We start from the raw sequence: 23,321 nt of genomic DNA, 5'->3' as shown, positions 1-23,321 counted from the left end.
TTTGGCTGCGTTTTGTAAACTCTCCTTATAGTAAACTATAAGCACCATGTGAGTTTTGTAAACTCTCCTTATAGCCACTGGGATTTAAACATTTCTTCTACAGGCGAGACTGAGCCTCGACAGAGGGGAGAAAACAGAACGTTAAGAAAAGTGAGGAGATGGTTGCAGAAAAAAAACACATTTGTCTCTGGCCTGTAGCACAGATGATGCTGTAGCATATTCAATTTCCACCGAGGGGCTTTGCTTCCCCGCTGCAGCTCCTGGCAGAGCCTTTGGCAGCTCGGCTCTGTCTCCTGGGTGCTTGAAGGGGAGCACGGGGAACATCTAGTGGCCAGCTGGCCAGGGCTGTGCTGGGCATTGCCAGGGAGATATTTATTTGAAACTAAAATAGAGTGGTTCATTTAAATGAGTAAACCAGCTCTATCCTGAGATTTGCCATATCTCTTTCTGCCTGTGTCTGTTCCTCTGCATCTCTCTGCAGAGCTGCTGCTTTTTCCCCTTGCAGGCAGGCTTCCTTCTGCCCTTCCTCATTCGTAGCACCCTCCTTCCACCCTGTCTGTCCCTTGGGCTTGTGGGTGTGAATCCAGCAGGGTGGAAGTGACCACGGCTGGGATACGATCCCAGCAAGCTTTAAGCTCTTCAGCAGGCACTTGTTAGGGAGGGGGTTACCCACAACACCTGCTGCCTCCTTGATTCCCAGGGCTGCCGTGCATCCCCAGCTCCCTCACTGCATGGAGCAGGTTTGGTTTTGTTACCCGGGTGGAGCACAGCATGCAGAAACAGAGTTTGCCTCTCCTTGTGCCAGCTGAGGCTGCAGCTTGCACTCTGGCAAACCCGGGCTCCTCTCTAGTCCTGCTTCCAGCTCTGAGCCTTGCACTGCTGCCCTTCGCGTGGGACAGCAGGCTTTCCTTTCCTGGTGCTTTCCTGTGGCTCTGCCAGGATGGTCCATGTAGTTGCACAAGCAACTAGAGAAAGCGGTATCTAAGGGAGGGGAGCTGGGAACAAAGGGAAGGAAAGTGAAATCCTCAGGCTATGCTCCCCCATCCTCAGTGTACCTGCTTGAATCTGGGAGGAGAGATTAGCCAGGGGAAACTCCACATACATTTGTGATATCCCCTTGTGAGGTGTAAAAAGAACTGTGGGCAGCACAAGGAGCTCCCTTTACGCTGATAAATGTCTGAATATCCTTCATTTTGAGCACATCTCTGGTGGCCACGAGTCCTCTTGACACACATGTATCTCAGAGCAGGTGCCAAGGTGTACCTGCAGCTGCTGTGCTGCATGAGGAGGTGGCTGTGAAGACTTTTTGGGGCATTCTCAATCTGTTTCTGTTGTTGCACCCCCACTTGCCTCCACACACAAACACATGCATCTCTTCTCTGTCTTGTCAGTTTAGTTTTCTCGCAGCAAACAAACTATCCTTGGGGCAGCTGAATGTCCAGGAAGCCTGCCAGGGCATAGCCTTCATCTCCATAAAAAGAAATGAAATGGGGAAAAAAGAAAGAGATTAGATTCCCCCCCCTCCCCAGAATGCCTCTTGTGCTCCTCTCCTCCTCCTCAGTGGCGTCAGCACTCATTCAGCTTTCCAAGTGCTTTGGATAGGTTTGATGGGTGGGATTGATCCTCTCTGGCTCCAGGGATGCACTGTCTTTCCCTCCCACCCTTCTGTGGTAAATAAGAGCCATGTGTTGCAATGTCAAGCAGTTCCTCTTTGTGAACTGGGATGACTGCAAACAGGGGATGGAGCAAGGCCCAAATATGGGTTTTCATCTCAAAACTAAACAACTTCCTTCTGAGCTCACTTTATAAGTTGTTGTGCCTCTCCTCTGCTGACAGTGGGTTTTTACTCTTCTCTCGCTCTTCCCCAGCTCCTCGACCAGTGATCTCTCTGGCTTTGAGCATGGCTACCTGAGGAGAAGTCCTGATCAGTACAGTTCCCGGGGCAGCATGGAGAGCTTGGACCACTCCTCTGCTGGCTACCAGCCTTGTCACTTGTCCCCTGCCAAATCCAGCAACAGCATTGACCAGCTCTCGCACCTCCACAGCAAGAGAGACTCTGCCTACAGCTCCTTCTCCACCAACTCCAGCATCCCTGAGTATCCCACTCCGTTGTTCAGCAAGGAGCACTCCTGCTCCACAGACAGCATGCAGTCCCGAGGTGGCCTGCAAGATGGGATGAGGCAAGCTGACATCAGGTATGTCAAGACAGTCTATGATGCCCAGCAAGGGATCTCCGAGGAGTATGAGGTGAAGTCCTCCGCCTTGCTTCCAAGCTGCGAGGGCCGGGCCTCGCTGGACGGTCGCAGCCATGGCAGACTCCACGGCTTCAGCCGGCACAACGCAGCTCCGTCCTGGGCACAGCCTGGCCAGGGCTCCTTGGACAGCAAGAGCCAGCTGCCCAAGGGACCTCCCTTGCCTCCCACTCGCAGCGACAGCTACGCAGCCATCAGACATCACGAGAGGCCCAGCTCATGCACTGGCCTTGATCTGAACAAGCCTGGTCGCACCCAGCCAAAAGGGACCTGGCCACAGCTTGTCAGCACCCTACCCCAGGGGCCGCTGCTGAAAACCCCCTTTGGAGAAGGACATCTGCACACTGTGGTGGAGAAGAGTCCGGAGAGCAGCCCCACCATGAAGCCCAAACAGAGCTACTCCCAGCCAGCTCAACCAGGGCAGCCCCTGCTGCCTACTGGTGTCTACCCAGTACCTTCCCCAGAGCCGCACTACGCCCAGGTGCCCCAGCCTTCTGCAAGCAATAATGGGACGCTTTATCCAGCTCTGGCCAAAGAAAGTGGGTACCCTCCGCCTCTTCCAGTCTCTTACGACAAGGCCATAACCAGCAGCACCCCCCTGGGCTTTGATGAGAATGGAAACCAAAGCACTACAAACAGAGCAACCATCTTCTACCAGCCCCCAGCAGCTGAGAGAAAGCACGATGCTGCAGCAAAACTTCTCCCACAAAAACCTCCTAGCCTGGCAGGCCCAGAAGTCTGCCTGACCACCTCGAGAAAGGAGGAGTTGTTACCCCCTTACAAGGTAGCACACAGCAACCGAGAGACCGCAAGTACTGTACAGGCCTCCAAACACATTTTTCAAGCTCCGCAGCCCCAGCTGAGGGATGCTAGTGAGAGAAAAACCCATTACCAGCCCAAAGAGGACTGGGCGGCTGAATCCCAGGAGGACAAAAATGGCAATGCACAGATAAATGAGAGAGACACTGCTGCTCACCACCAGTGGGGTCACAGCAAGCCCAAGCAGTATGGCTTCTCTTCCTTGCAGAACATCCCAGAGAGCTCGAGGAGGCAAAGCAGCTCCGAGCTAAAAGAGATGCAACCAGGTGAGGGTTATTCCAGCACCAAACTGTCCTTCTTGAGCAGCAGCAGTAAAGAGAAGGACCACAGGGGACAGGAGCACAAACAGTGGAGTGATGTGGACCCACAGGCCTTTGCGAGGCAGGAGGAGGAGGACACAAGCATCACTCCATTCCATGCTGCCGAGCCAAAGTGTGAAGAGCCCCCTTCTCCGCAGCAGCCAAAGACCTCTGATTTTGGGAGGAGTCGGCTTAGCTCTAGCAGCGCCCAAAGCTTTCCCTACGGCAAACCAGATGCCAGCAAGCCCCGCTGCTCGGTGCTGGAGAAGGTCAGCAAGTTTGAGCAGCGAGAACAAAGCAGTCACCGGCCCCAGAGTGCTGGGATTCCCAGCTTCGGTCAGCACTACGGGCCGAGCAGGACGAGCCAGCCCTCCAGCACAAGGTGCTCTCTGCACAGCCTGGAGGACATGCGGAGCAAGCTCCACGAGCCTGGCCAGCTGCCCAGTGAGCCAGGCAGGGTCTCCAGCCCCTCCATCAGGAATGGGAAGCTGGAAGAGGCTGACTGGCGCCCTGTAGAGCTGCGGATGGCAGCTTCAGTGAAGCAGGCAAGACCTAGCGAATACTACAGCCTGTGTCCTGAAAATGAGGTGCAAATAAAGGCGGCTCAGCTACCGAGAAGTAAAAGCACATTCCAGCTGGGAGGTGAGCCTGAGAAAGAGATCCTCTGGAAGGATAACGTCCAGGATGCCCACGGGTCGCAGCTGGACACACCATTTAACAGGGCCTACAGGAACAGCATTAAAGATGCTCAGTCCAGGGTGCTGAGGGCCACTTCCTTCCGTCGCATCAGCCCCCCGTTCGGGAGTGCACACAAGAGGATGACCCAGAGGCCTGCCTCGGCCCACGTGGGCACGAGGAGCATGGCAGCATCTCCCCACACCCCGAAGGAGAGGCACAGTATCACACCAACAGAAAGCAGCCTCTCTGCTCTGGACTACGCCAAGACACAGCACATCTTGCGCATCGGGGGCCGAAAGCGGCTGACAGCAGAGCAGAAGAAGCGGTCTTACTCAGAGCCAGAGAAGATGAATGAAGTGGGCATCTCTGATGGGGAGCCATCGCCCTTCTCCTTCCAGAAGAAAAGCATCCATTTTGTCTTCCCGGAGAATACAGTGGCTGACCGGCGTAAGATCTTTGAAAGGGACAGCAAAGCTTCTTCTACCGCCAGCCTCTCCAAGCCGGAGCTCAAGCAACTCCAGCAGAATGCCCTCGCCGACTACATCGAGCGCAAGACAGGGAGACGGCCATCCTCACAAGATATTGGACTGCTGAGGGAGCGCTCCCACAGCTCCTACCTACAGGCAGGTGGCCCAGACAGCCAGAGCCTTTCATCTGCCTCCAGCATGAATTCCCTCCAGGACCAGAACCTTTACCGCCGGAGGGAGTCCATAGAGCGGATATCCAGGACGGCGCGGATATCTTCTACCCTTCCTCCTGGGCTGATGGGCTGCTTCGATATGAGTGGAGATGAGAAGACAGGGCACCAGGACAGCTCGGTCATAAGCCGACCAAAACCAGAGAGGTGCCGGGATTACAGAGCCAAAGTGGAGCTCACCAGAGGCACACAGACAGACCCGCTGAGCATGCAGGGCCAGCCTCGCTACAGGAAGCAGGAGCAGGTCTTCGAAACACCCTCCACTGCCAGGAAATCTGGGAAATCAGTGTCTGTAGAAGACTTGCTTGATAGGTACGACAATCAGACAGTCCCTGTGCATGTACGTTCCAGATCATCTCCCACGGCAGATAAGAAACACCAGGTATGTGGAAGCCGGATTGTGTGTGCAGGCCAGCAGGGCTCTCTGAACCAGGGAATGAGGGGGGATGTCGGAGGACAGGCTGATGTTCAGTCACGGCAATTACTCCATTGGTTAGAATGAGGTTAAATGCATGTTGAGATAGAGACAGTTTATTGCATTTAAATTACCAACATGCTGTTTTAAATGCTTGCTGGCAGGGTACCGCTTCTGTTCAGCTTTTTTACTGCTGGGGCTATTTCAGCGATTTCAGTGCATATGCTGGTAGATGTGTGTGTGTTCTTGCTGCTGTGGACATCCCATCTGAGGTGTCCTGTTCTTACCTGTCAGCATCACCTGAGAAGCGCTGAGCACCTTTCTGGTGGGGTGTACCGTTAAGGTAGTGATAAGCTGTAGCTGCTGTTCTGCCTTGGCCCACTTCCCTGGTGCAAAGTAGAGAAGATTAAAGGGTGCTTGAAATTGCCTTGGCTCCCACTGTGACTGACAGTGCCGGGAGATGCTCAGCAGAGGCGCGGCTAAGTAACTGTTACGTTTTGCCTCCGGCCCTGGAAGGAAACATTGCAGGGAAAACTTTGTGGAGACCCTGGCCGCTTTTTCCATGTCCCCTGCTTGGTGGTTGGGAACATTGCACTGATGTCACAAGTGGGGAATTCAACTGACTCTGATGATGGTAAATAGCAGAAACAGGCTAACTTCTTAAAGAACAACTGCCCAGATCAGCTTTTCAGCTGGCTGAAATCTGTTCAGACCTATTTAGGTAACTGCAGCTAATCGAGCTGCACAGATTTACAGCGGCGATGGGTCTGCTGCTGCATCGCTGTTTCCATGCCAGGCTCTATTCGTCACAGGGAGAGAGAGGAAACAACCAAAATGTGTGGACAGGCTCCTCACTGCAAATAGTCTGAGTGTTTGGACAGTCTCACATATTTACAGGGCAGCTGAGATCCAGGACATCTGCTACTCTTGCACTTGCTACCAGCCCAGAACAGATTATCTAGGTGCAACAAAGTGGTACTAAGTACTGTAAAGGAGGGTCTGGGCAACATCTCAGAAACAAGCCCAACTGAGATGTGGGGGAAGGAGCCATCCTCCCAGACTTATTGTGTGCTTCATTCTAAATGTCCTCCCTCAACAGACCTCGGATCCCACGCTACATTTTTAAATAGAGAGAATTAAAAAAGCAGCTTGTGAATATCAAGTGACCAGAATGCATTTCCATAACCACTCCCATCTCATCCCATCATCAGTATTTTTCCACACCAGGCAGGCATCAGACTCATCTGTGCAATTTTTCACACTTGCTGATCATGAAGCCTTGCATTCAGCAAGAGGACAGTCCTTAGAAAGAGTTAGGGTGAGGGCCAAGCTGCGACTCTCTCTGCCTCCTGAAACAGTCAAGGGGCAACAAAACCAGGCATCCAGAAAGAGAAAAATCACCAAAATGTGCTTCTTAGTGACAGGTTGGACGACGAGCAGCCCTAATTCATTTTTACCCAGCCTACTCTCTCGGGCAGGGGACAGATAGGGGACAGCTCTTGAGATCCTAATTTCCCTCTTGCTGGCTCATTTTTAATCTTGCATATGTTCAGCAGCCAAACCAGGGTTTCTGTGTGTTGGAAGCTAACTCGAGGAAGATGATGAACAGCACTGCAGACCCGCTCACAGGGTCTTAGCTCAAGTGCAGAAGAGGGGAGAGAGCCCTTACTGCTGTTTCCCAGAGCAATTTGGCTGTATCCACTTCTGGAATGAGGATTTAGGCCCATAGGCATCAAGGGACTTGTGAAAATCCTGTTCTTACATCCTAATTCAAGAAAGCATGTTTGACTTCCAACATGTACATCAATCCATAAGTGTCTATTTGAAAGGGAAGTATATGTTTAAGAGCTCTTTTAATTACGTTTGTTTCTGATCTGTCTCCAATACAAAACCACAGCTATGAAAGTGTGGGACAAAGCCAAAGCAAAAAGGTGATTTTTAATTTTGTAAAAGTTTTTATTTTTGGCCTTTTTCCCATTTTTTGTAGGTAATGTTTATTTCCAGTTTAGCAGCAAACTTCTCTGCCTCACTGTATGTTTTTCAGGGCCTGGTGTACCGTGTCTAATGTTTCTTTCAGGCTGCATATAAATCACATTGCACTGTCACTGTAGGGATTTGTTCAAAGATATAAAGAATTTGATAGCCATATGGAATTATTAGCGCTCAGTCTTCAGAACACATTCTCAGCCTTCCTTCCTCTCTGCTTTTTAGTCTGTCTTAGCCTGCATATCTCCCAGCTCCCAGGCTCCTAAATCAAGATCTGTGCTTCTCTCCCTCTGCAGCAGCACTGACCAAAAAAGCAAATTACTAAGGGTGTGGGGAAGGGGGCAGTGAAATGCTTTCTGCTGGAGAGATCGTACGGGAGAAAATACCAGCCTCTTCAAAAGCAGGCTGAGCATTTGCTTTCATGTCTCATAATAGCCTGGTGTCCGATGGTGGGAGCTCTAGGGCAAAGAGAGTCAGATTCACAGAGGCATTTCAGCTGCAAAATTTATCTGGTATTAGATGACAGAAATGCCTAAAGAAGAGGTAGTTCCTGCCCTTTGGTTTTCAAAAGAACCAAGTGCCAGACTTTGTGATGGTTTTCAGCACCTCTGCCTGTGGCTGGAGTGTCCAGCTTTTGTGGCATTCAGTATCTCTGCAGCGCTTCAGTCCTGTTTTGGCACAGATTGTTCACTGTTTAGCTTCCCCGGTTAAGGCTGCTTCAGTGATGTCTCAGCTTCTTCTTGCATGTAGAACAGAGGTGAACACCCAGATCCCACTGATAATGTTCAGCATGTTTTTAGAAGAGTCAAGGACTTGCTGAGAGGTTTTAAAAAAACATTTTTCTGAATAAGTCTGCCTGTTGGTCCGCAGTCCATCAGAAAAAGGCAGACAGGTCCTCTAAGCAAGAGGAGGGTGCTGGAGAGCAGTAAGCCATGCTGGAGTATTCCACCCATGTGTATATGGCACAAGCTGTGCTCTCTTCTTTCTAGGAAGCATCAGTGCTTTGTTATTTTGTTTCGCTTTCTGCTCACTGCTAATACTGTCTTTGCCCTCCAGGACCTGCTGAGAAGGGAAAGCAGTGAATTTGGCCCCATGGTGAGAGATCCTTTCTATGTGATCAGCGCAGGAGCCAGGTGGGTATATGTTAATGTCCCCTTTGTCACTGCAGGATCGGCTCTTGCCATCCTGCTGCCAGCAGCAGTTGTCCTGTGTTGTCTATATAAACAGATGGATCATGACAAACTAAAGAAAACATCTGCATGGACACAGTTGTGGGTGTGCTGTGACTGGCAGAGTCAGGAGGAGTAAGTTGCTGTGAACCCTTTTTTTCACGATAGACGTTAATTCACTATCAAGTCCTCCTCGTGTCACTTGGACCATGTTTCTGCAGCAGATTTCCAGTTACTTAACTTCCAAAATGTGTTTGATCTGCTGTTAGAACTCACATCCAGATGCTGTCATAACTGAAGGATTCTAAAGGAAAAATACCTTGATGTCCCGCTCTGGTATTCTCCAGTCCAGGATGCTGCATCCCCAAAAGCAAGCGAACATTTGTGTGGATTAAAACCAGGAGATTTCATTTACCTTGCTGAACTAGGAGCTTGCTTTGAGGCTGTTTTCCTTTAGGTAGACAGGATATTTTGTTCAGCAGCAGGGGAGAGAGGAATGTTTCTTAAAAATAGAAAAGTGTAATCATAAAACTATATTATTAGAACTTATGTAACTATCCACTTAGCAGTGGATTGTTTTGAAGTTAGCTAGAACTGAAGTTGATCTTGCTGTATTTACATCGAAATAATAAATAGATGTTTGCCCTGAGCTCTGAGTGCCCAAACAGCTAACTCATATTACAGTAAAAACCATCAAGAAGGACCGAAAGAATTATTCACAAAGGAGCTCCGTTTCTCACAAACTTGCAGTAGATGTCAGCCCACTCTGTTGTCATAGTGGGAGTTAACAACGCTGTCTCCAAAGGTCTCACCCCTCAGCTCTGGGTCAGGTACTCAGCTAGGAGTAGAGGAAGGCTCCTAGTCTAGCTGGATCTTGGTTCTGGGTGGCTGGCCATTTTTGCCCCTAAGAAGACATAAATGTTGTTTTAGAGAGACTCAGTCTGCCTTCACGCACATCCCTTAATGATTATTTAAAACACACCCGTTTACTTTGATTTGGAATAACTTTTTCCATTTTTTTCCCTAAGAGAACAATACAGCTGGTTTAGTTCATTCTGCCTCCCCATTTCTTCTAGAGATGGCATTTCACCATTCTTCTCAATAACTACTTGAGGCTTTCTTCCCGCCACACACACCACACACACACCCCGGCCCCAACCTATTTTCCAAGTAACAGGATTGAACACCCAAACTGAAGTTTACTGGGGCACGAAATGTAGGTTTCTCATTTTCATGCTTCGAAGATTATTGGTGTTAACAGTTTTATGATGTTTCTGCTGCATACACATCCTGCATGCTCTGTAAACACATTTCTTCTGGGAACGTGAGGTTGCTTTCTTGATCAGAATTGGATTGCCCCAAAAGATAAAACAAAAGGATGGGAGAAGACAGGAAAAAGCCCTGGGCTCTGAGGACACAGGGTCCCACTATACAGACTGCAAATCCTTCCCTACGAGCCTTAGCTGCCAAGTCATTTTTCTTATGTTAGTGTACCTGAAATGACCTGAAAGAGAACAAGTATGGGTTTTGGAAGCTAGAGGGCTATGGTCGTGCGCTGCTGAAGCTGGTAGAAGTTTTACATTTAACTCTCACTGAGAACGGGATCTGAATCTTTCACAGACCGAAAGGGACAGGTAGACCTGGAGCTTACCCATGTGTCAATGAGTCACAGAAGGAGTTCCCCTATTCAGGCACTGTTGAATGTTCCTGGGCCTCAGTGCGAGTATTTCACAGTCTGGTTCATAAGGGATTATTGTCAGGTCTTTAATCCATCCCTTAAGAAATGCAGTCTTTGCTGCCTCCTGTGATTGTCAGCCCAACACAGCTGATTTCTAGCCAGTCCTCTCGCATCTGACCATCACCATCCTCTCGCTGTCTGCAGCGTGCTCCGTGCACAGGCCCTTCAGGGAAGGCAGTAGCAGGCAGTAGGAATTGTGCTTCTAGGCTTCCTTGGGACCCAGCTGCTTAATGTGCTGGAGAGGAGATGGGACCACCCCTGCCACTTCTCTTGCTCAAGGAGGAAAAACGTCAAACGGTGAAGTTACAGAAACCCTGGTCAGCAATCACTTGGTCTGGTTGCATGTGCTCCATGACTTACGCTCTGTGCTCGTGCGCTGCTCCCCAGGTGTCATACAACAGCTGTCTCGTAAGCACTGTTGGGAACGGTTCTTGCTCCACCAGTTTTAGAATCCACAATTCCTTCCACAGTAGGAGAGATCTTTCAATTAGAGAATTACCATCTGGTGTTTCTGACAAACACTGAGCATCTGAAAAGAACACACATTGCTACTGTCCAGGAACCACAGACCATACCAAGAGCAGTCTGTCTGGGAAGTTTCCCCACCCCCAGGCAAAGGCTGCCAAATTCTATTCTCGGTTACACCAGAATAAAGCTGGAACGACCCATGTCTTTGACAGAGTTATACTTACTTTGTACCAGTACATCTGAGAGCAAATTTGCAGCCCAAGTCGCAAACATCACAGATTGGCAGTGTTGGATTATTTGAACAGTGCATCTCAAGAACAGAAAATATATTGGCAGGAGAGCTTTATTGTATTTTATTGTTTTGTGGTATGGGTTCATGTTTTTGGCCATCTTCTCTCACATCTGCTAGTGGTATTATTACTGCTCATTTTGTTTTCCAGCTGAATAGCCATACAGGCAAGTGGGTTTGACTGTATTCTGAGCAGGATCCTCACTTCAAAGGCCAGACACTGTTTCTCAGACTCAATTGAGATGATCTTAGAAGACCTGGAAGGAATAATTTAATCTGCTGGCTTTGCAGCCTTAACATCCATTTGCAGTTGAAGAGTATGGGCTTTGGGTTTTGTAACATCTGCCAATCCAAGAAGAGCTCTTTTTTTCTAACAGGATACCAAGGCTCTAAGAGCTTTTTTAAATTATTTTTCTTCACGGTCAAAATAGTGCATTTTTTTGGCCTTGCTTTGTTCTCAGGGACAGTTGAATCATTTTAATGGCACCTTTCTGAAAGGAGAAGGTAATGTTATGGGAAATTCCAGCCCATTAAACTTTTTTATTAATTCTAAATTTGGCTCTAAGCTTTCAGAGGTCTGAATAAGTTTGTTAAATTTCCTTTACTGAAATCAATTCTCCTTTATTTGGCATCGTTGTGTGATCAGTGGATGGAGGTGTATTGGGATTTAGTGGTGTACAGATACATTCATTAAGCAAAGTGAAGCTAAAATTCTTAAAATTTCCTGCAGTTGAGAATGGACTGATGGTGGATAATGTTAAGTCGTCTATCTTAACAGCAGTTGCTACTAGCCCCATCTGTACAAAAAAAGAAAAATCAAAGCAAGGCTGGAAAGGAAGCCAGGCACTTAGGTTTTCCTAATTTTTTTTCTATTCAGTTATTACTGGGATGCTTGCTATGTGTGTGCACATGTGTGTGTGGTCTAGCACGCACTGAAAATTATGAGAGATGGTGAGGGGGAATGGATCTGGCTCTGTGTCCCTAGCATTAGTAGATGGGATTTTACTACCAGTTTCAAAGCACAATTGCACCTCACCTGGATCAGCAGGCACTGACCCAGGCCTCTGATACGGTTGCATAATTTGCTAATTAAGGAGGTGCACAATAGCTTTTCTTGCTCATTGATTAACTATTAATCTTATCGTGGTCTGTCTCTTGGTATTTAGGTCTTTCAGCAAGAAAGAAAGAAGCCACTCAGAAAAATGGGCGTTCACAAGTTATTATCCCCACCCTCACCACAGCAGCGAGGTTGTCACCGGGTCCGCCACACTGACAGAGAACCACAAGCTCTCAGAACTTTCCAGGCCAGATAGCAGGACTTCTGCGTTTGTCCCATCCCCAACAGAGGCAAGGAGTCACTATCCTGAGCAAAAGCAAGGCTTTAAACCCTTATTCCTTAACCTTACTGCTGGATCTGGCCAGTCCTCCCCTAATACGCCCACCCAGACTCCCTCAGACTTCCAGAGTGTGGGTGATGGCCAGGCTCTGAGACAGCACCATGCCAAACGAGATGCCGCTCCCCCTGAGGGCAATGGTAATATTCAGGCACAGTCTCTGGATGCTGTCCAGGATAGATCCCCTGAGATTCCCGCAGAAGAAATGATGTGGAGAAGGAAAGCTGGGCTACTTCACAGATCCCTCCCACCTAAAGTGATGTGGGCTCATTCAGTCAAGGACAGCTACCCAAGGGCTACGGTGTCTCCTCCAGCAGCTGGGCCAAAGTTCTCCCACAGGTGGCAGTCCCTGCCAACACAGAGCAGCACTTCTTCTGACCCAGAGACTCCTTCTCCCCAGGGAACAACCCATCTCCGCATCTCGGAGTCGGCCCTGCAGCTCACACCCCCGCCATTGCTGCAGGACGATGAAGATGACGAGGTGTTTGTCATGCCTTCCCAGCCGGGTGTAGTTGCTCCACCTTTCTCTCCCCCACTGCCATCCCGTCCTTTTCCTGAGCTGAGCTCTTGCACTTCTGCAAACAGCACGGAGGAATTCCCACCTCCCCCTCCACCGGCGGCGCTTGAGGGGAATGGGACAGCTGGAGACAAATCCACCAGGCTCACAGAGGAGGCCAGAGTGAGGTAAGGGAGGGCTGTAACACAGCATCTCAGGCGCTGTAGGGCCATATACAGTAAGATATGCGGGGCTCCAGACAAATGTGACTGATGGCAGCTCTGCGTGCCATGACGACCTACCCACAGCTGCTAGCTGTGCAGGAAGCTTGCAGAGGAGTGCATGCGTTGTAAGGGGAGAGGGACAGACAGACTCACTGCCACTAGACTTCGCTGGCTGCCACGAGCATTGTCAAACGATGTGGCCAGGTCAGGGCACTAAGCAAGAAGGCAAAAAGCTTTACAGCCCATCAACAGATGCACTGTGGCAGGTGCTTAGCCAGCAAGGCAAAGGGGGCTATGGGTGAGAAACTATGCTGGTCTCCTCCCTGCAGTTACCGTACAGATTTCAGTGGAGTTGCTTCTTACTCGTGCCAGCATGAAGGATTAAAATGGCTGCTGACTCCTTCCAGTTACTGGCTTTTGAGAGAGAGCTATGAAAATCCATTATGGTTTTTCTAAACAGTTAGAATATATTTTAGACCTGGCACAAAATAACGCTGTTATGAAACAGTGACCATCTGCCAAGAAGCAACAACACAAATATGTCACAGTCATACTGTATATTGAATTTTTCCTGAAGGATAGGACTTTGGGCTAGGTGCCCAGCTGGTCTAACACAGCACAGCTTCCCTCACTCCGAGGAGCTGCTCTTATTTCCATCTGGGAAGAATCTGGACAGGGCTGTGGTAGTGGTTGGCTTTTCCAACATTCAGGGGACAAATAAGTATAGGCTGCTCAGGATGGTGAGATGCAACGTCCCCAGCCTTTGAGCAGAAAACAAAGTGACTTGTCACTCACTGGTTCTTTCTGTGTTGGAATAACAAAATGGCAGTGTCCAGGTTGAAGGGACAATATGCTTCTGGTGCCAGTAGCTACATACTGTGGGCCTTTCTGTGTTGAAATGAACAGTAAGATGGAAAAATAAGTGAGAGAGAAGGAAAACCTACTTGTTGTAGGCCTTCACCATGTGTTCACAATGGTCCTGTGTGGTAAATTTATCTTCATCTCACAGAATTTTTCTGTCCATAGCAGCTTCAAAAGCTTTCCCAAAGTCCTGGCTGAAAGGGAGATACCAGGGTTGGGCACCAATACTGGTGAGAATAATTGGCCCCTCTTGCCACCTGCATCAAAGAGGACTAGCTCTCCATCTGCTGTGGATAAGCAGCACCCGTTACCTGCTTCTTCTGAAGGGCCTCAAAGTGCTGATAGACAGGCTGTAACTCAACCTGAAGGCAACCACAGAGAGACAGCAGTCATCACCAGAGAGTCAGAAAATGGCAGCCTGGACTCCGAGATACTCAGCGCAGCACCTCCAGTGAAGACAAAGACAAAGACCCCAGAGGATATTAAGTCAGAGGCTCTAGCAAAAGAAATTGTCCATAAAGACAAGTCTCTGGCTGATATCCTGGATCCGGATTCCAAAATGAAGACAACCATGGACTTAATGGAAGGGCTTTTCCCCAGTGGAACCAGCTTGCTGAAGGAGAACAACATGAAAAGGAAGATGACGCTGAAGAAAGCTAGCAGGACAGCCATTGAAGATGACACGTAAGCGCTGCTTGTTTGAGTTGTGGGCTAATGTTGCAGCAGGATTCGCTGCTTGCTTGCTTATAAGGACAAGCCTGTGCTGGATTTTTTGCATCTGTATAGGTGGATGTTGGCGGAGAGTGAGTTTCTCAATTCCCAGGCGCGAGGACTGGCAGGGCACTTCTGAATGCCCTTTCTCATGAGCTCAGCTGTATATGAGGCCTTTGAGCTCACCTTGCTGGGCTGCGTAGATAGTGATGCAGAGCTTGGTAACAGGCAGAAATGAATCATCTGTGGAGATGTTATTTGATTTTGCTTTCTTAACCTTTGTAATCTGAAGCAAGTCAGTCCAACGCACAGTGACAGAGAGATGAGAGTAAAATCAGGACCAAAACAGTGACAGGCAGAAAGATAATGAGAGGCCAAATTTTGGAAGGAGGGATGAGGGCACCTACTTATTACAGGGGGGTGCAAATATCAGCCCAAGTTCTCTAGTGTGATTCTTTTTTTGAGGTAGAGACTCCCACATGACAGCTGGGCAACCATACAGAAATAAGTTGTAATGCACCAAGCCAGATAAGATGGTCAGGCTAGCCATCACCAGCAGAGCTGTGCTGATTTACCTTCAGCTAGGATCCAGTCCTCTATGGAGTTGTTAACTAGCGGACATGTCCACAGCGTTGGCGCAGGGGAGAGGAAAGCAGCTGACATGCACCCTCTGATGGCAGAAATCGGCCCTTTCCTTGGTGGTTAATAGCGCTGGGAAGGTACCAAAGAGGGAGCGCTGGAAAACCATGAATCTAGGCATGGGTAAAAGTCAGGCTCGGACTCAACTCCTCCTTTTTCTTCGCTGTGATGTAGGAGAGAAGAAAAGGAAGCTCCTGTAACCCTGGTCACCTGTCCTGCTTATTACAACGTTTCAGCACCCAAAGCAGAATTGCTGAATAAAATCAAGGACTTGCCAGAAGAAATAGATGAGGAGGAGGAGCTGCTGGACATCAATGAGAAGAAGGTAAATTCAGCACACACCACCATTTATTTGCTGGTTACATTTCTGACATAAGAATAAGCCCTAAAGTAAAGTGGACTTTAATTTGATATCAGCTTTTGGAGGTCCCAAGTTGCGTGGGGGCTTGGTGCATTTAGGCTACCTGTGAAGCTTTGTTAGGATGACCCAGACTGACCAGAGAGCTAACCTGAGTACTCACTGCAAATCCGAGTACAAATCTTCCACAGCCCCGAGGCGGGTCTATATTATGCCAAATGCTGAGCGTACAGGTTGCAATAGGCAGTCCCTGTCCCATAGCGAGGAAGGAAAAGGGAGAGGTGAAGTGATAAGCAAGGACAGCGCAGGTTAGGAACAGAGTCTAGCTAGTGACGAGGTTTCACCCTAGGATTTTCCTCTTCAGTGAAGCAAATTCACCCAGTTTACCTGCTGTCAGCACTCACTGCCTCCAAAGAAACATTGGTTACTTTTTTCCCCCTACGCCTTACCGTTTCACTGACCTGCTGAAAGCCATGTGCACCTCAGCAGCTCAGTCAGCACAACTTCCACGCAATGACTTGGGTGGGAGGAGAGCAGAGCAGGAGAGGAGGAAACATTTTCCTCTTTTATTGCGGCTACATTTCACCGAGCAATGGCCCCTGCAGTTCTTGCTGTAGGCTTAGGTGCCCTGTCTCCCAGGGCCTTTGCAGGGCCTTCTAATTTGTCCCTGTGGTTGCCTCACATTGGTTACCTGGTAATTACAGACAATGTTGCGAAGCTCACAGATCCCAAGGAGCCACAGGCAGGTAGTTGCCTGTCTGTGCCTCCCTTCACACGCCTCCTACCTTTGTGTCAAAAGCAGCTCTGCCTGCCTGCCTGCCTGCCTGTAAATTAAAAACATCCTACGCTGCGCTGGACAGAGCAGCACAGCCAGCACAGCCCATATTTCATGCTGTTTGTACAACAGCAGAGTTTAAACATACTGAAAGACACAAATATTCGTGCAAGTCCCATAAGCTGTAAAATAGTACTTAATTCTTCCTGCACTGAAATCAGACATGGATTTAAAGAAAGGCTCTCAAACTCAGCCTCTAAGGCAGGGGTCCTCAAACTTTTTAACCAGGGGGCTGGCACGCAGATGAAGTGGCAGGCAGCCATCTGCGGCTGCTTGGTTTCCCCCCCCAACCCCTGGCGGGGAGGGGGGGTCAGGGGGGGTCTGTAAATACCGGGGGCCGGATTGAGGACCCTGGGGGGCCGTATCCGGCCCGCGGGCCGTAGTTTGAGGACCCCTGCTCTAAGTCAAAGTGCAGAGAATGTATGTGTCTCTGGCACAACTACACCTTTTCCCTCTGGGTCTTCATCCCCATGCAAAGTATAAAAAAGCAGAGAGATCTGAGGCTGGGTGATGTTTGCGAGTATGCAGTTTGTCCTGCAGCCCTGATTTGGAGAGCTCAGCTCTCTCTCGTATTGCCTTACTGTTTCTGTTCTCAGCTTTTATCTGAAAAGCAAAATCTGCTCCCTACCAGGCTGTAATACAAGGACAGCTAGAATGCAACCTTCATCAAGATGCTCTGTAACACAAATTATGAGTACCAAGTGAGTAATTAGCCCTATTTTGTGGAGCATTTGAGGTGCAGGTAGGAGCCTGTCAAGTCTTTAGGAGCTGTCGTGCCATGCTATTGGAATGGGTTAGAGATCCTCGCTGTGCCTGCCATCTCTTATTTCTGTGGTCCTACACAGATTCAGGGTGGCAAGTCTACACAGATAGATCATACATGTGTTGCTAATCAAAAGCACTTGCCTAAGGCCTTTGTCTGCTGCTTTAATTGTCTAGCCCAAGACTTCGGTTGTAGAGCACCCAGCTTCAAAGGTAGTCGCAGCTGCTGCCTGTAGCATTTGATCGATTCTTGGGGTGCTGTTCACTTGAAAGCGAGCCGCCTGCTTATACCAATGTGAAAGGTAGGGAGCGATTAAGATGAAGGTGCTGGTCCAAGGAGTCAGTGGACACGCTTCAAGCATCTGACGGGCTTGCAAGTAGATGTGAGCCTGCCATGGAGGACAAGTCCCAGGCCTGAAAGGTTACATTTGCATGGAAAAACAGAAATAGATGGGAGTGACTAGGCCCAGACAGCAAGATCTGCCTGGCATGTTTGTTCACGGTCTGTGTGAAACAACGTTTGCATAGTCATTATCTGAAAAGGCAGCTACTCTGAGAGGTCATTTGGATAAACCAAGCTCATTTCCATTGTAAGTATGCAAAGGAGCTATATTGGTTGGCACTTGGGATTGCAGGAGAGTCCCTGATTAATGAACACAAAGCAAGTATTTTGCAGTCTCCCTCCAGCTCCCATGCCTTCAGAACAAAGGTATGTCACTCCCTACAGTCCCGCAGCATCCGGCTATGGTTGGAGGGCCGGTGTGCACCTTGAGCAAAATTCCTGGAGCAGGGAGGAACAAGTGCCAGTTCCGAGCGGCTCGGTCCTTCTGAAAACCTGTTGAAGTTAATGCCAGACTTTGTGTCCAGCCTATAGGGTCCTGCTATAGAGTTTTCCCCTAGCATCATAATCCTTGAAAAGAGATCCCTTCTTTTGCCCTCAGGGTTTGGTCCAGCAATCAACTGGTGAGGACTCTGGATCTTTCTTTTGAAGGTGGCATTAGCATCATAGGCACAGGGAAGGGCGAGTTTTGGTTCTTGTCTCTGGGTGCTACCTGTTCTACTGAGGGAAGAGTCCAACTAAAGGAGTTTTGGCTGTCCCTTATCCTAGCAGGTGGGATTTAGTACCACCTTTGCTCTCCTCTCCTCCCAGGTAACAAACACCATGATTTAGCAGTCATTCCAGTATAAGCCTGATAGCTGACGTTTGTTTTAACAGAAAATTGCATTTTATTCAGTCCTTGCGTACATGTGGAAGCTGACAGTAGACTGTAGTGCAGCCAGGAAACCATGCACTCCAGAGGACGCATGCAGAGCATACCATCTAGTGGTGTCTGGCTAAACAGTGCTGTTAACTTCCCGGCTGCAAACCCAGCCTTTTAAACCCCACTCTGCCAGGCTACTGCTGGGGATAAGGGCTGGTTCAGAGCAACCCCCAGCCTGACCTGGGTTTGCAGATCCTTTCTTCTTTGAAGTAGACTGCCTTCCTACTTGAAATGACCGTCGGCTTTGACGGAAAGAAGACTTTGAGATAGTATTTTCAGGCAGCCTTGTGATTTACTTCTATTTCATCCTGCGGTGTTTGTATGCAGAGTACATTTACGTACACGTAATGGCGCCTCAGCAGTGCATAAACTGGAAAATACCTAACCCTTGTATGAAAAGCTTTTCCTGCTCTCTGTGCTCTCACTTCTGAGTAAACGGAAGCAAGAATTCCAGGCCCCAGGCCATAGACTTTTGCATGTCTTTTCCCTAAATCCTAACAGAAATCAGGATCTCCAGCACATGTGCAGCACTGCTGTTTCTCGAGTAACTGAACCCTGGGGGCCTCCTTTTCTTCAGCAGTGAAACAGTTGCCAGCATTTTCACAAAATGGGTGTGCGCTCTCCGCGTCTTTGTTCAGTCACTGAGTAAATTTAGAGCATCTTTGGTGTAAATGCTTCTTGATGCCTCTGTGTGTGAGGCAGTGCCTGCACAGGCAGGGAGTTTTGGTCACAGCTGAATTTGAGGCTTGCACCTCAACACTGAGGCAGACAAGTTTGAAGCAGTCGGTAGTTTCAGGGTACTATAGGAGGGGAAAATATGTAGTAATTCCTTTTTTCTTGCTAAGCCATGTGTAACTAGTGAGTGTCAGCTCAGCCTCCTGCCATACCATTCATACAGCTTAAATTCATTTTTCTGCCGGTGGTTTTGTACAGTTCTGGGTCATAAGAAATACAACATCCAAACAAGGCTGGAGCAGGGAGTGGGGAATATGTAGGAGATGTGGCTGTAGCTCTTTTCCCTTAGAGACTTTAAAGAACATACATCTTTCAGGTGTAGGTAGCTGGGTATTAGAATATGGTACATCAAATCAGATGTCTCTTTTCTAAACATTCATTGATAGCAGAACAAATACAGCTTCTTACAATCTGACCGCATATTCAGATTATCACCTAGATGTGGAAGTCCAGAGTTTTCTCTGTTTCCTCCTTAATGTCGTCTTTGTGCACTGTTGCTGGCTTGACCCTGTTCCTCAGGAACTGTAGCCATATCCTCTTGTTGTCATCATGCATGTGACCAAGGTGATCATGGTAATGACTGATGTGGCAATATGTTTCCCTTCTGACAGGCTGAGCTCATCGGGAGCTTGACCCACAAGCTGGAAATCCTGAAGGAAGCCAAGGAGGGTCTGCTTGCAGACATTAAGATGAATAATGCTCTTGGAGAGGAGGTGGAGCTGTTGATCAGCAAGCTATGCAAACCTAATGAGTTTGACAAGTACAAGATGTTCATTGGCGATTTGGATAAGGTGGTGAACCTCTTGCTCTCCCTCTCGGGACGCCTGGCTCGCGTAGAGAACGTTCTGAGTAGTCTGGGGGAAAACGCCAACAGTGAAGAGCGGGTACGTATCTGCACAGCCACAGCCTCTGGGCCTTTTTCAGGGTGCGGGACAACAGCAGTCACAAGAAGGTGCTTTTATAAGCTAGGATCTCCAAAGGTTCACAGGAAGGCAGGTGTCTTAGTGCTTATTTATAAGCAGTGGCAAATGCAGTTCCATCCCAGGGAATCTTGGTCCTGGTTTGTATAAATGTCTTGGATCCTGTGGCTTTTGTCTCAAAACAGAATGGCTGTGTTTGGGACAGCAGGTCTATGACCCGCAGCTGGAGGCAAGGCTGTATGTTGTTGTGCATTGTGGAACAACTCTTTTGCCTTTTGCCTCAGTTGAAGCTGCAATTTAACATTATTTGGGTGGCTGTGAGAAGCAAAGCCAGATTTTCCTGGTAGTTGTTGCTTTCAAGCAAGTTTTACAGATTTTCTTGAAGGGCTTTCTGCCCCCCATTGACTAGAACATTCAGAGTCTGATACAGTGGGGCTCAGTCATCCTCCTCCCCCACGCTTTTGACTGCGTTTCTGGGAGCTTAGCAGCCATCCCACCTCCCCCAGAGGCAGCAAACGGTGTCGGGAGGAAGGAGAGGGGGGAATCAGTGAGTTTGGTGCTGCTGATACTGAAGCGCTCTCTCTGGTGTGTGCAGAGTTCGCTGAACGAGAAGAGGAAACTGCTGGCTGGCCAGCATGAAGATGCCCGGGAACTGAAGGAAAACCTTGACCGCCGAGAACGGGTGGTCTTGGAGATCCTGGGCAACTACCTCTCTGAGGAACAGCTCCAGGATTACCAGCACTTTGTAAAGATGAAGTCCGCGCTCCTCATAGAGCAGCGAGAGCTAGACGATAAAATCAAACTGGGTCAGGAACAGCTCAAGTGCCTGATGGAAAGCCTCCCCACAGACTTCACGCCCAGGGATGCAACAGCAGCAACTGCCCTAGCTGCAGCATTTGCTACCTCCGCCGGGGTCGGTGGTAAAACACCTCCAGCAGTCTCTTCCTCACTCTAACCTTTCCCAGGTGGACCTGGGATACAGTCCTCCTGCTCAAGTCTATTTAATCCAAGTACTGGGCAGATGGTTCTCTACAAAGACAATGAACAGAGACAGGTTTAAAACAAGATTTTAATGAAGGAAAAAAATAGCAATACTAAAGGTTTTATTTTCCTTTCCTTCCACCTCTGCTTCCTGGAAACTTAAATCAATGTGGGGGAAAATCTCCTCCTGCCAGAGATGAGGAAGAGGCTCACGAGAATTAAATGCATTACCTTTAATAAAAAACATGACCTCCTCTCTTCCCTCCCTTTCCTGCCTACCTGGCGCCTCATTAAATAATGAAGGATCTAAAAGAATGAAGCCTTAAAAATAAAACCAACCCATTCTACTGAACACTATTGATATTTATATTTTTTAAAAACAAGACAGAATGTGTAAGGTTTTGTACATACTCTAATCAGTTACTTGATTCTACTTTGTTCTGTATGTAGAAAAGACATTTAATTTTGTATTTTATGAAAACCTTAACAAAAAGAGGGAACCCCAAAGATAGTCATGCATTAGCTTGGAACATCTCTTCGTGGTTTTGTTGCTGTTGTTGTTGTTTTTTAATATAATAAAGGGCTACCAGAAGAAGCTTCAACCTGTTTCAACACATGTTAAATATACCTTCAGTGGCCTTGTGAAGGAGATTTTGACCAGGAAAATACAATCTGTCCTCTTCTGGATCTTGTGATTCTCTGATTCTGGAGTTTAAATATGCGTTTATGAGAACCTGCATCTCAGGAGTCCACATTAGCGTGAAGCAACAAACTCGGGTCTGGACTGACTGTGGGAGCGTGGCACAGAGTCTGTCATTGTTTTGAATAATCTAACTCGTGGTCTGTGTTATTGTTGCAGCCTGAATGCATTTCCGTGAACTGTGAGAGGGATAGCTGATGACATTATTTCTAGGCCTGTTTTTGTGAAGGGATGATGTGGAATAGGACTTTTTTCATACAGCAATACCTCATTTGTCTGACCCCACTTCATCAGAAATTATTTTACAAGCTAGAAGAGGCATTAACTCGAAATCCAATATTCTCTTCCTACCCACAGAAATCATGCACATGTGATGATAATGTGCACCCTGGTTAGACAAGACCCTACCATAAAGACTATTGGATTATTTCCTAGTCAGGGCAGCCTGGGGTAACTAAATTTGCCTGACTGAACTTTACTGTATCGACTTAACCAAGTGCTGGAGAATTGCTGCCCATTTGCAGTCAGCAAAGCACATTGGGGCAAACCCCCTTTTCTGTATGGAACGTGCTTTCCTCTCTAACAAGCTGCATCACTGTCTGAATGAAATGGCTAGAAGCTGCACGAACAGATGACCACTGTGGCTGATGAGCCACATTCAGGTTGCCTCTCTTCTAACCTTGCAGGGATTTCCTGCTGCAGCCACAGTTCAGGTTTATCCTTTCTCCAGGGTGTTGCATTGTGCATCCCATCCTATCTTGCCACCAGGACCAGAGCAGGGATTTCACTTAAGTGGCTTTTCGAATTTCAACTCTAGTATGTGACTGAAAATTGCAACATTCATTGCTTTCAGCACTGGTTTTAAATCCCCTTGGTTTTTTAATAGCTCACATCACAGCTCTTCCACGAGCAGCTTGGCAGACTAAAGAAAGTGCCAATGCCCTTCTGTCATACCAAGCATCGGTTCTCCAACAGCCAAAAGAAAATCTACCTGGTTATGGAATGGCTCAAGAAGCAGCGAGGCAATTACCTGTGTTGACAACAAACATCCTTTTCATTACTTCTGAACTTGAATGCTGTTCAGGGTCCTACAGCGTTTCATGAGAATCCTAAGCAGGGGACCTGATTTTTATGCTTAATAGCTGAATCGAAAACAAAATTGGAGGGAAAAGTATTTTTGGGGTGACTCAAGAATAATTATTTATTTGAATGGAGTTTCAGAAAGACAGTGAGGGGAGCTGTTTCAAGCCAATCAAAACATTCAGTTTTTCCTAAAAAACATCCATCCTACACAGTACTTCAGTTTATTATATTTATAAGTTGTTTTAATACTGATTTTTTTTTTTTGCAGCCACCTCTCCATCCCATGCTTAAAACAAATCAAAAAGACGTGGCAAATCTGGCAGGCCTTTGTGAACAGCCTGAGACCAGCCAGGAGGGCATTTTCCATTTAGTAAGTTCTTTCCTGAAAAAGAAAGTCATGCAGCCTACCCTCAGGTCAGGAAGAGCCTCCCGTCCAAACAGGGCCTGCCTGTGTGCTCCGGGAACCAGCACAGACTTCAGGGGGAGCACCTTGGGCTGCGCACGCTGCGAGGTCCAGCCACCTTTTCCCACACGGGATGCATGATTGATG

The 23,321-nt window shown here is 48.2% G+C and overlaps 1 protein-coding gene across 4 annotated transcripts in view; it reads left to right on the top strand.

The window, feature by feature from the left end:
- Positions 1-21,590, top strand: part of SHROOM3 (shroom family member 3) — a 52,177-nt gene extending 30,587 nt beyond the window's left edge. For 3 of the 4 annotated variants that reach the window (XM_055797000.1, XM_055796998.1, XM_055797002.1), the window contains exons 4-10: positions 1,869-5,127; positions 8,203-8,279; positions 11,977-12,888; positions 13,951-14,469; positions 15,310-15,460; positions 19,699-19,971; positions 20,603-21,590. In XM_055797000.1, the coding sequence (XP_055652975.1) occupies positions 1,869-5,127; positions 8,203-8,279; positions 11,977-12,888; positions 13,951-14,469; positions 15,310-15,460; positions 19,699-19,971; positions 20,603-20,962 (5,551 nt within the window). In that variant the 3' untranslated portion in view covers positions 20,963-21,590. The remainder of the gene's footprint in view (positions 1-1,868; positions 5,128-8,202; positions 8,280-11,976; positions 12,889-13,950; positions 14,470-15,309; positions 15,461-19,698; positions 19,972-20,602) is intronic. The other variant, XM_055797001.1, reaches the window with a different exon arrangement.
- The last annotated feature ends 1,731 nt before the right edge of the window (positions 21,591-23,321 follow it).

Source organism: Falco peregrinus, chromosome 2 (genome assembly GCF_023634155.1).
Source record: "Falco peregrinus isolate bFalPer1 chromosome 2, bFalPer1.pri, whole genome shotgun sequence".
Taxonomy (NCBI): domain Eukaryota; kingdom Metazoa; phylum Chordata; class Aves; order Falconiformes; family Falconidae; genus Falco; species Falco peregrinus.
Note: the sequence above shows the minus strand (reverse complement) of the source record. Positions and strands in the feature narration are given on the sequence as shown.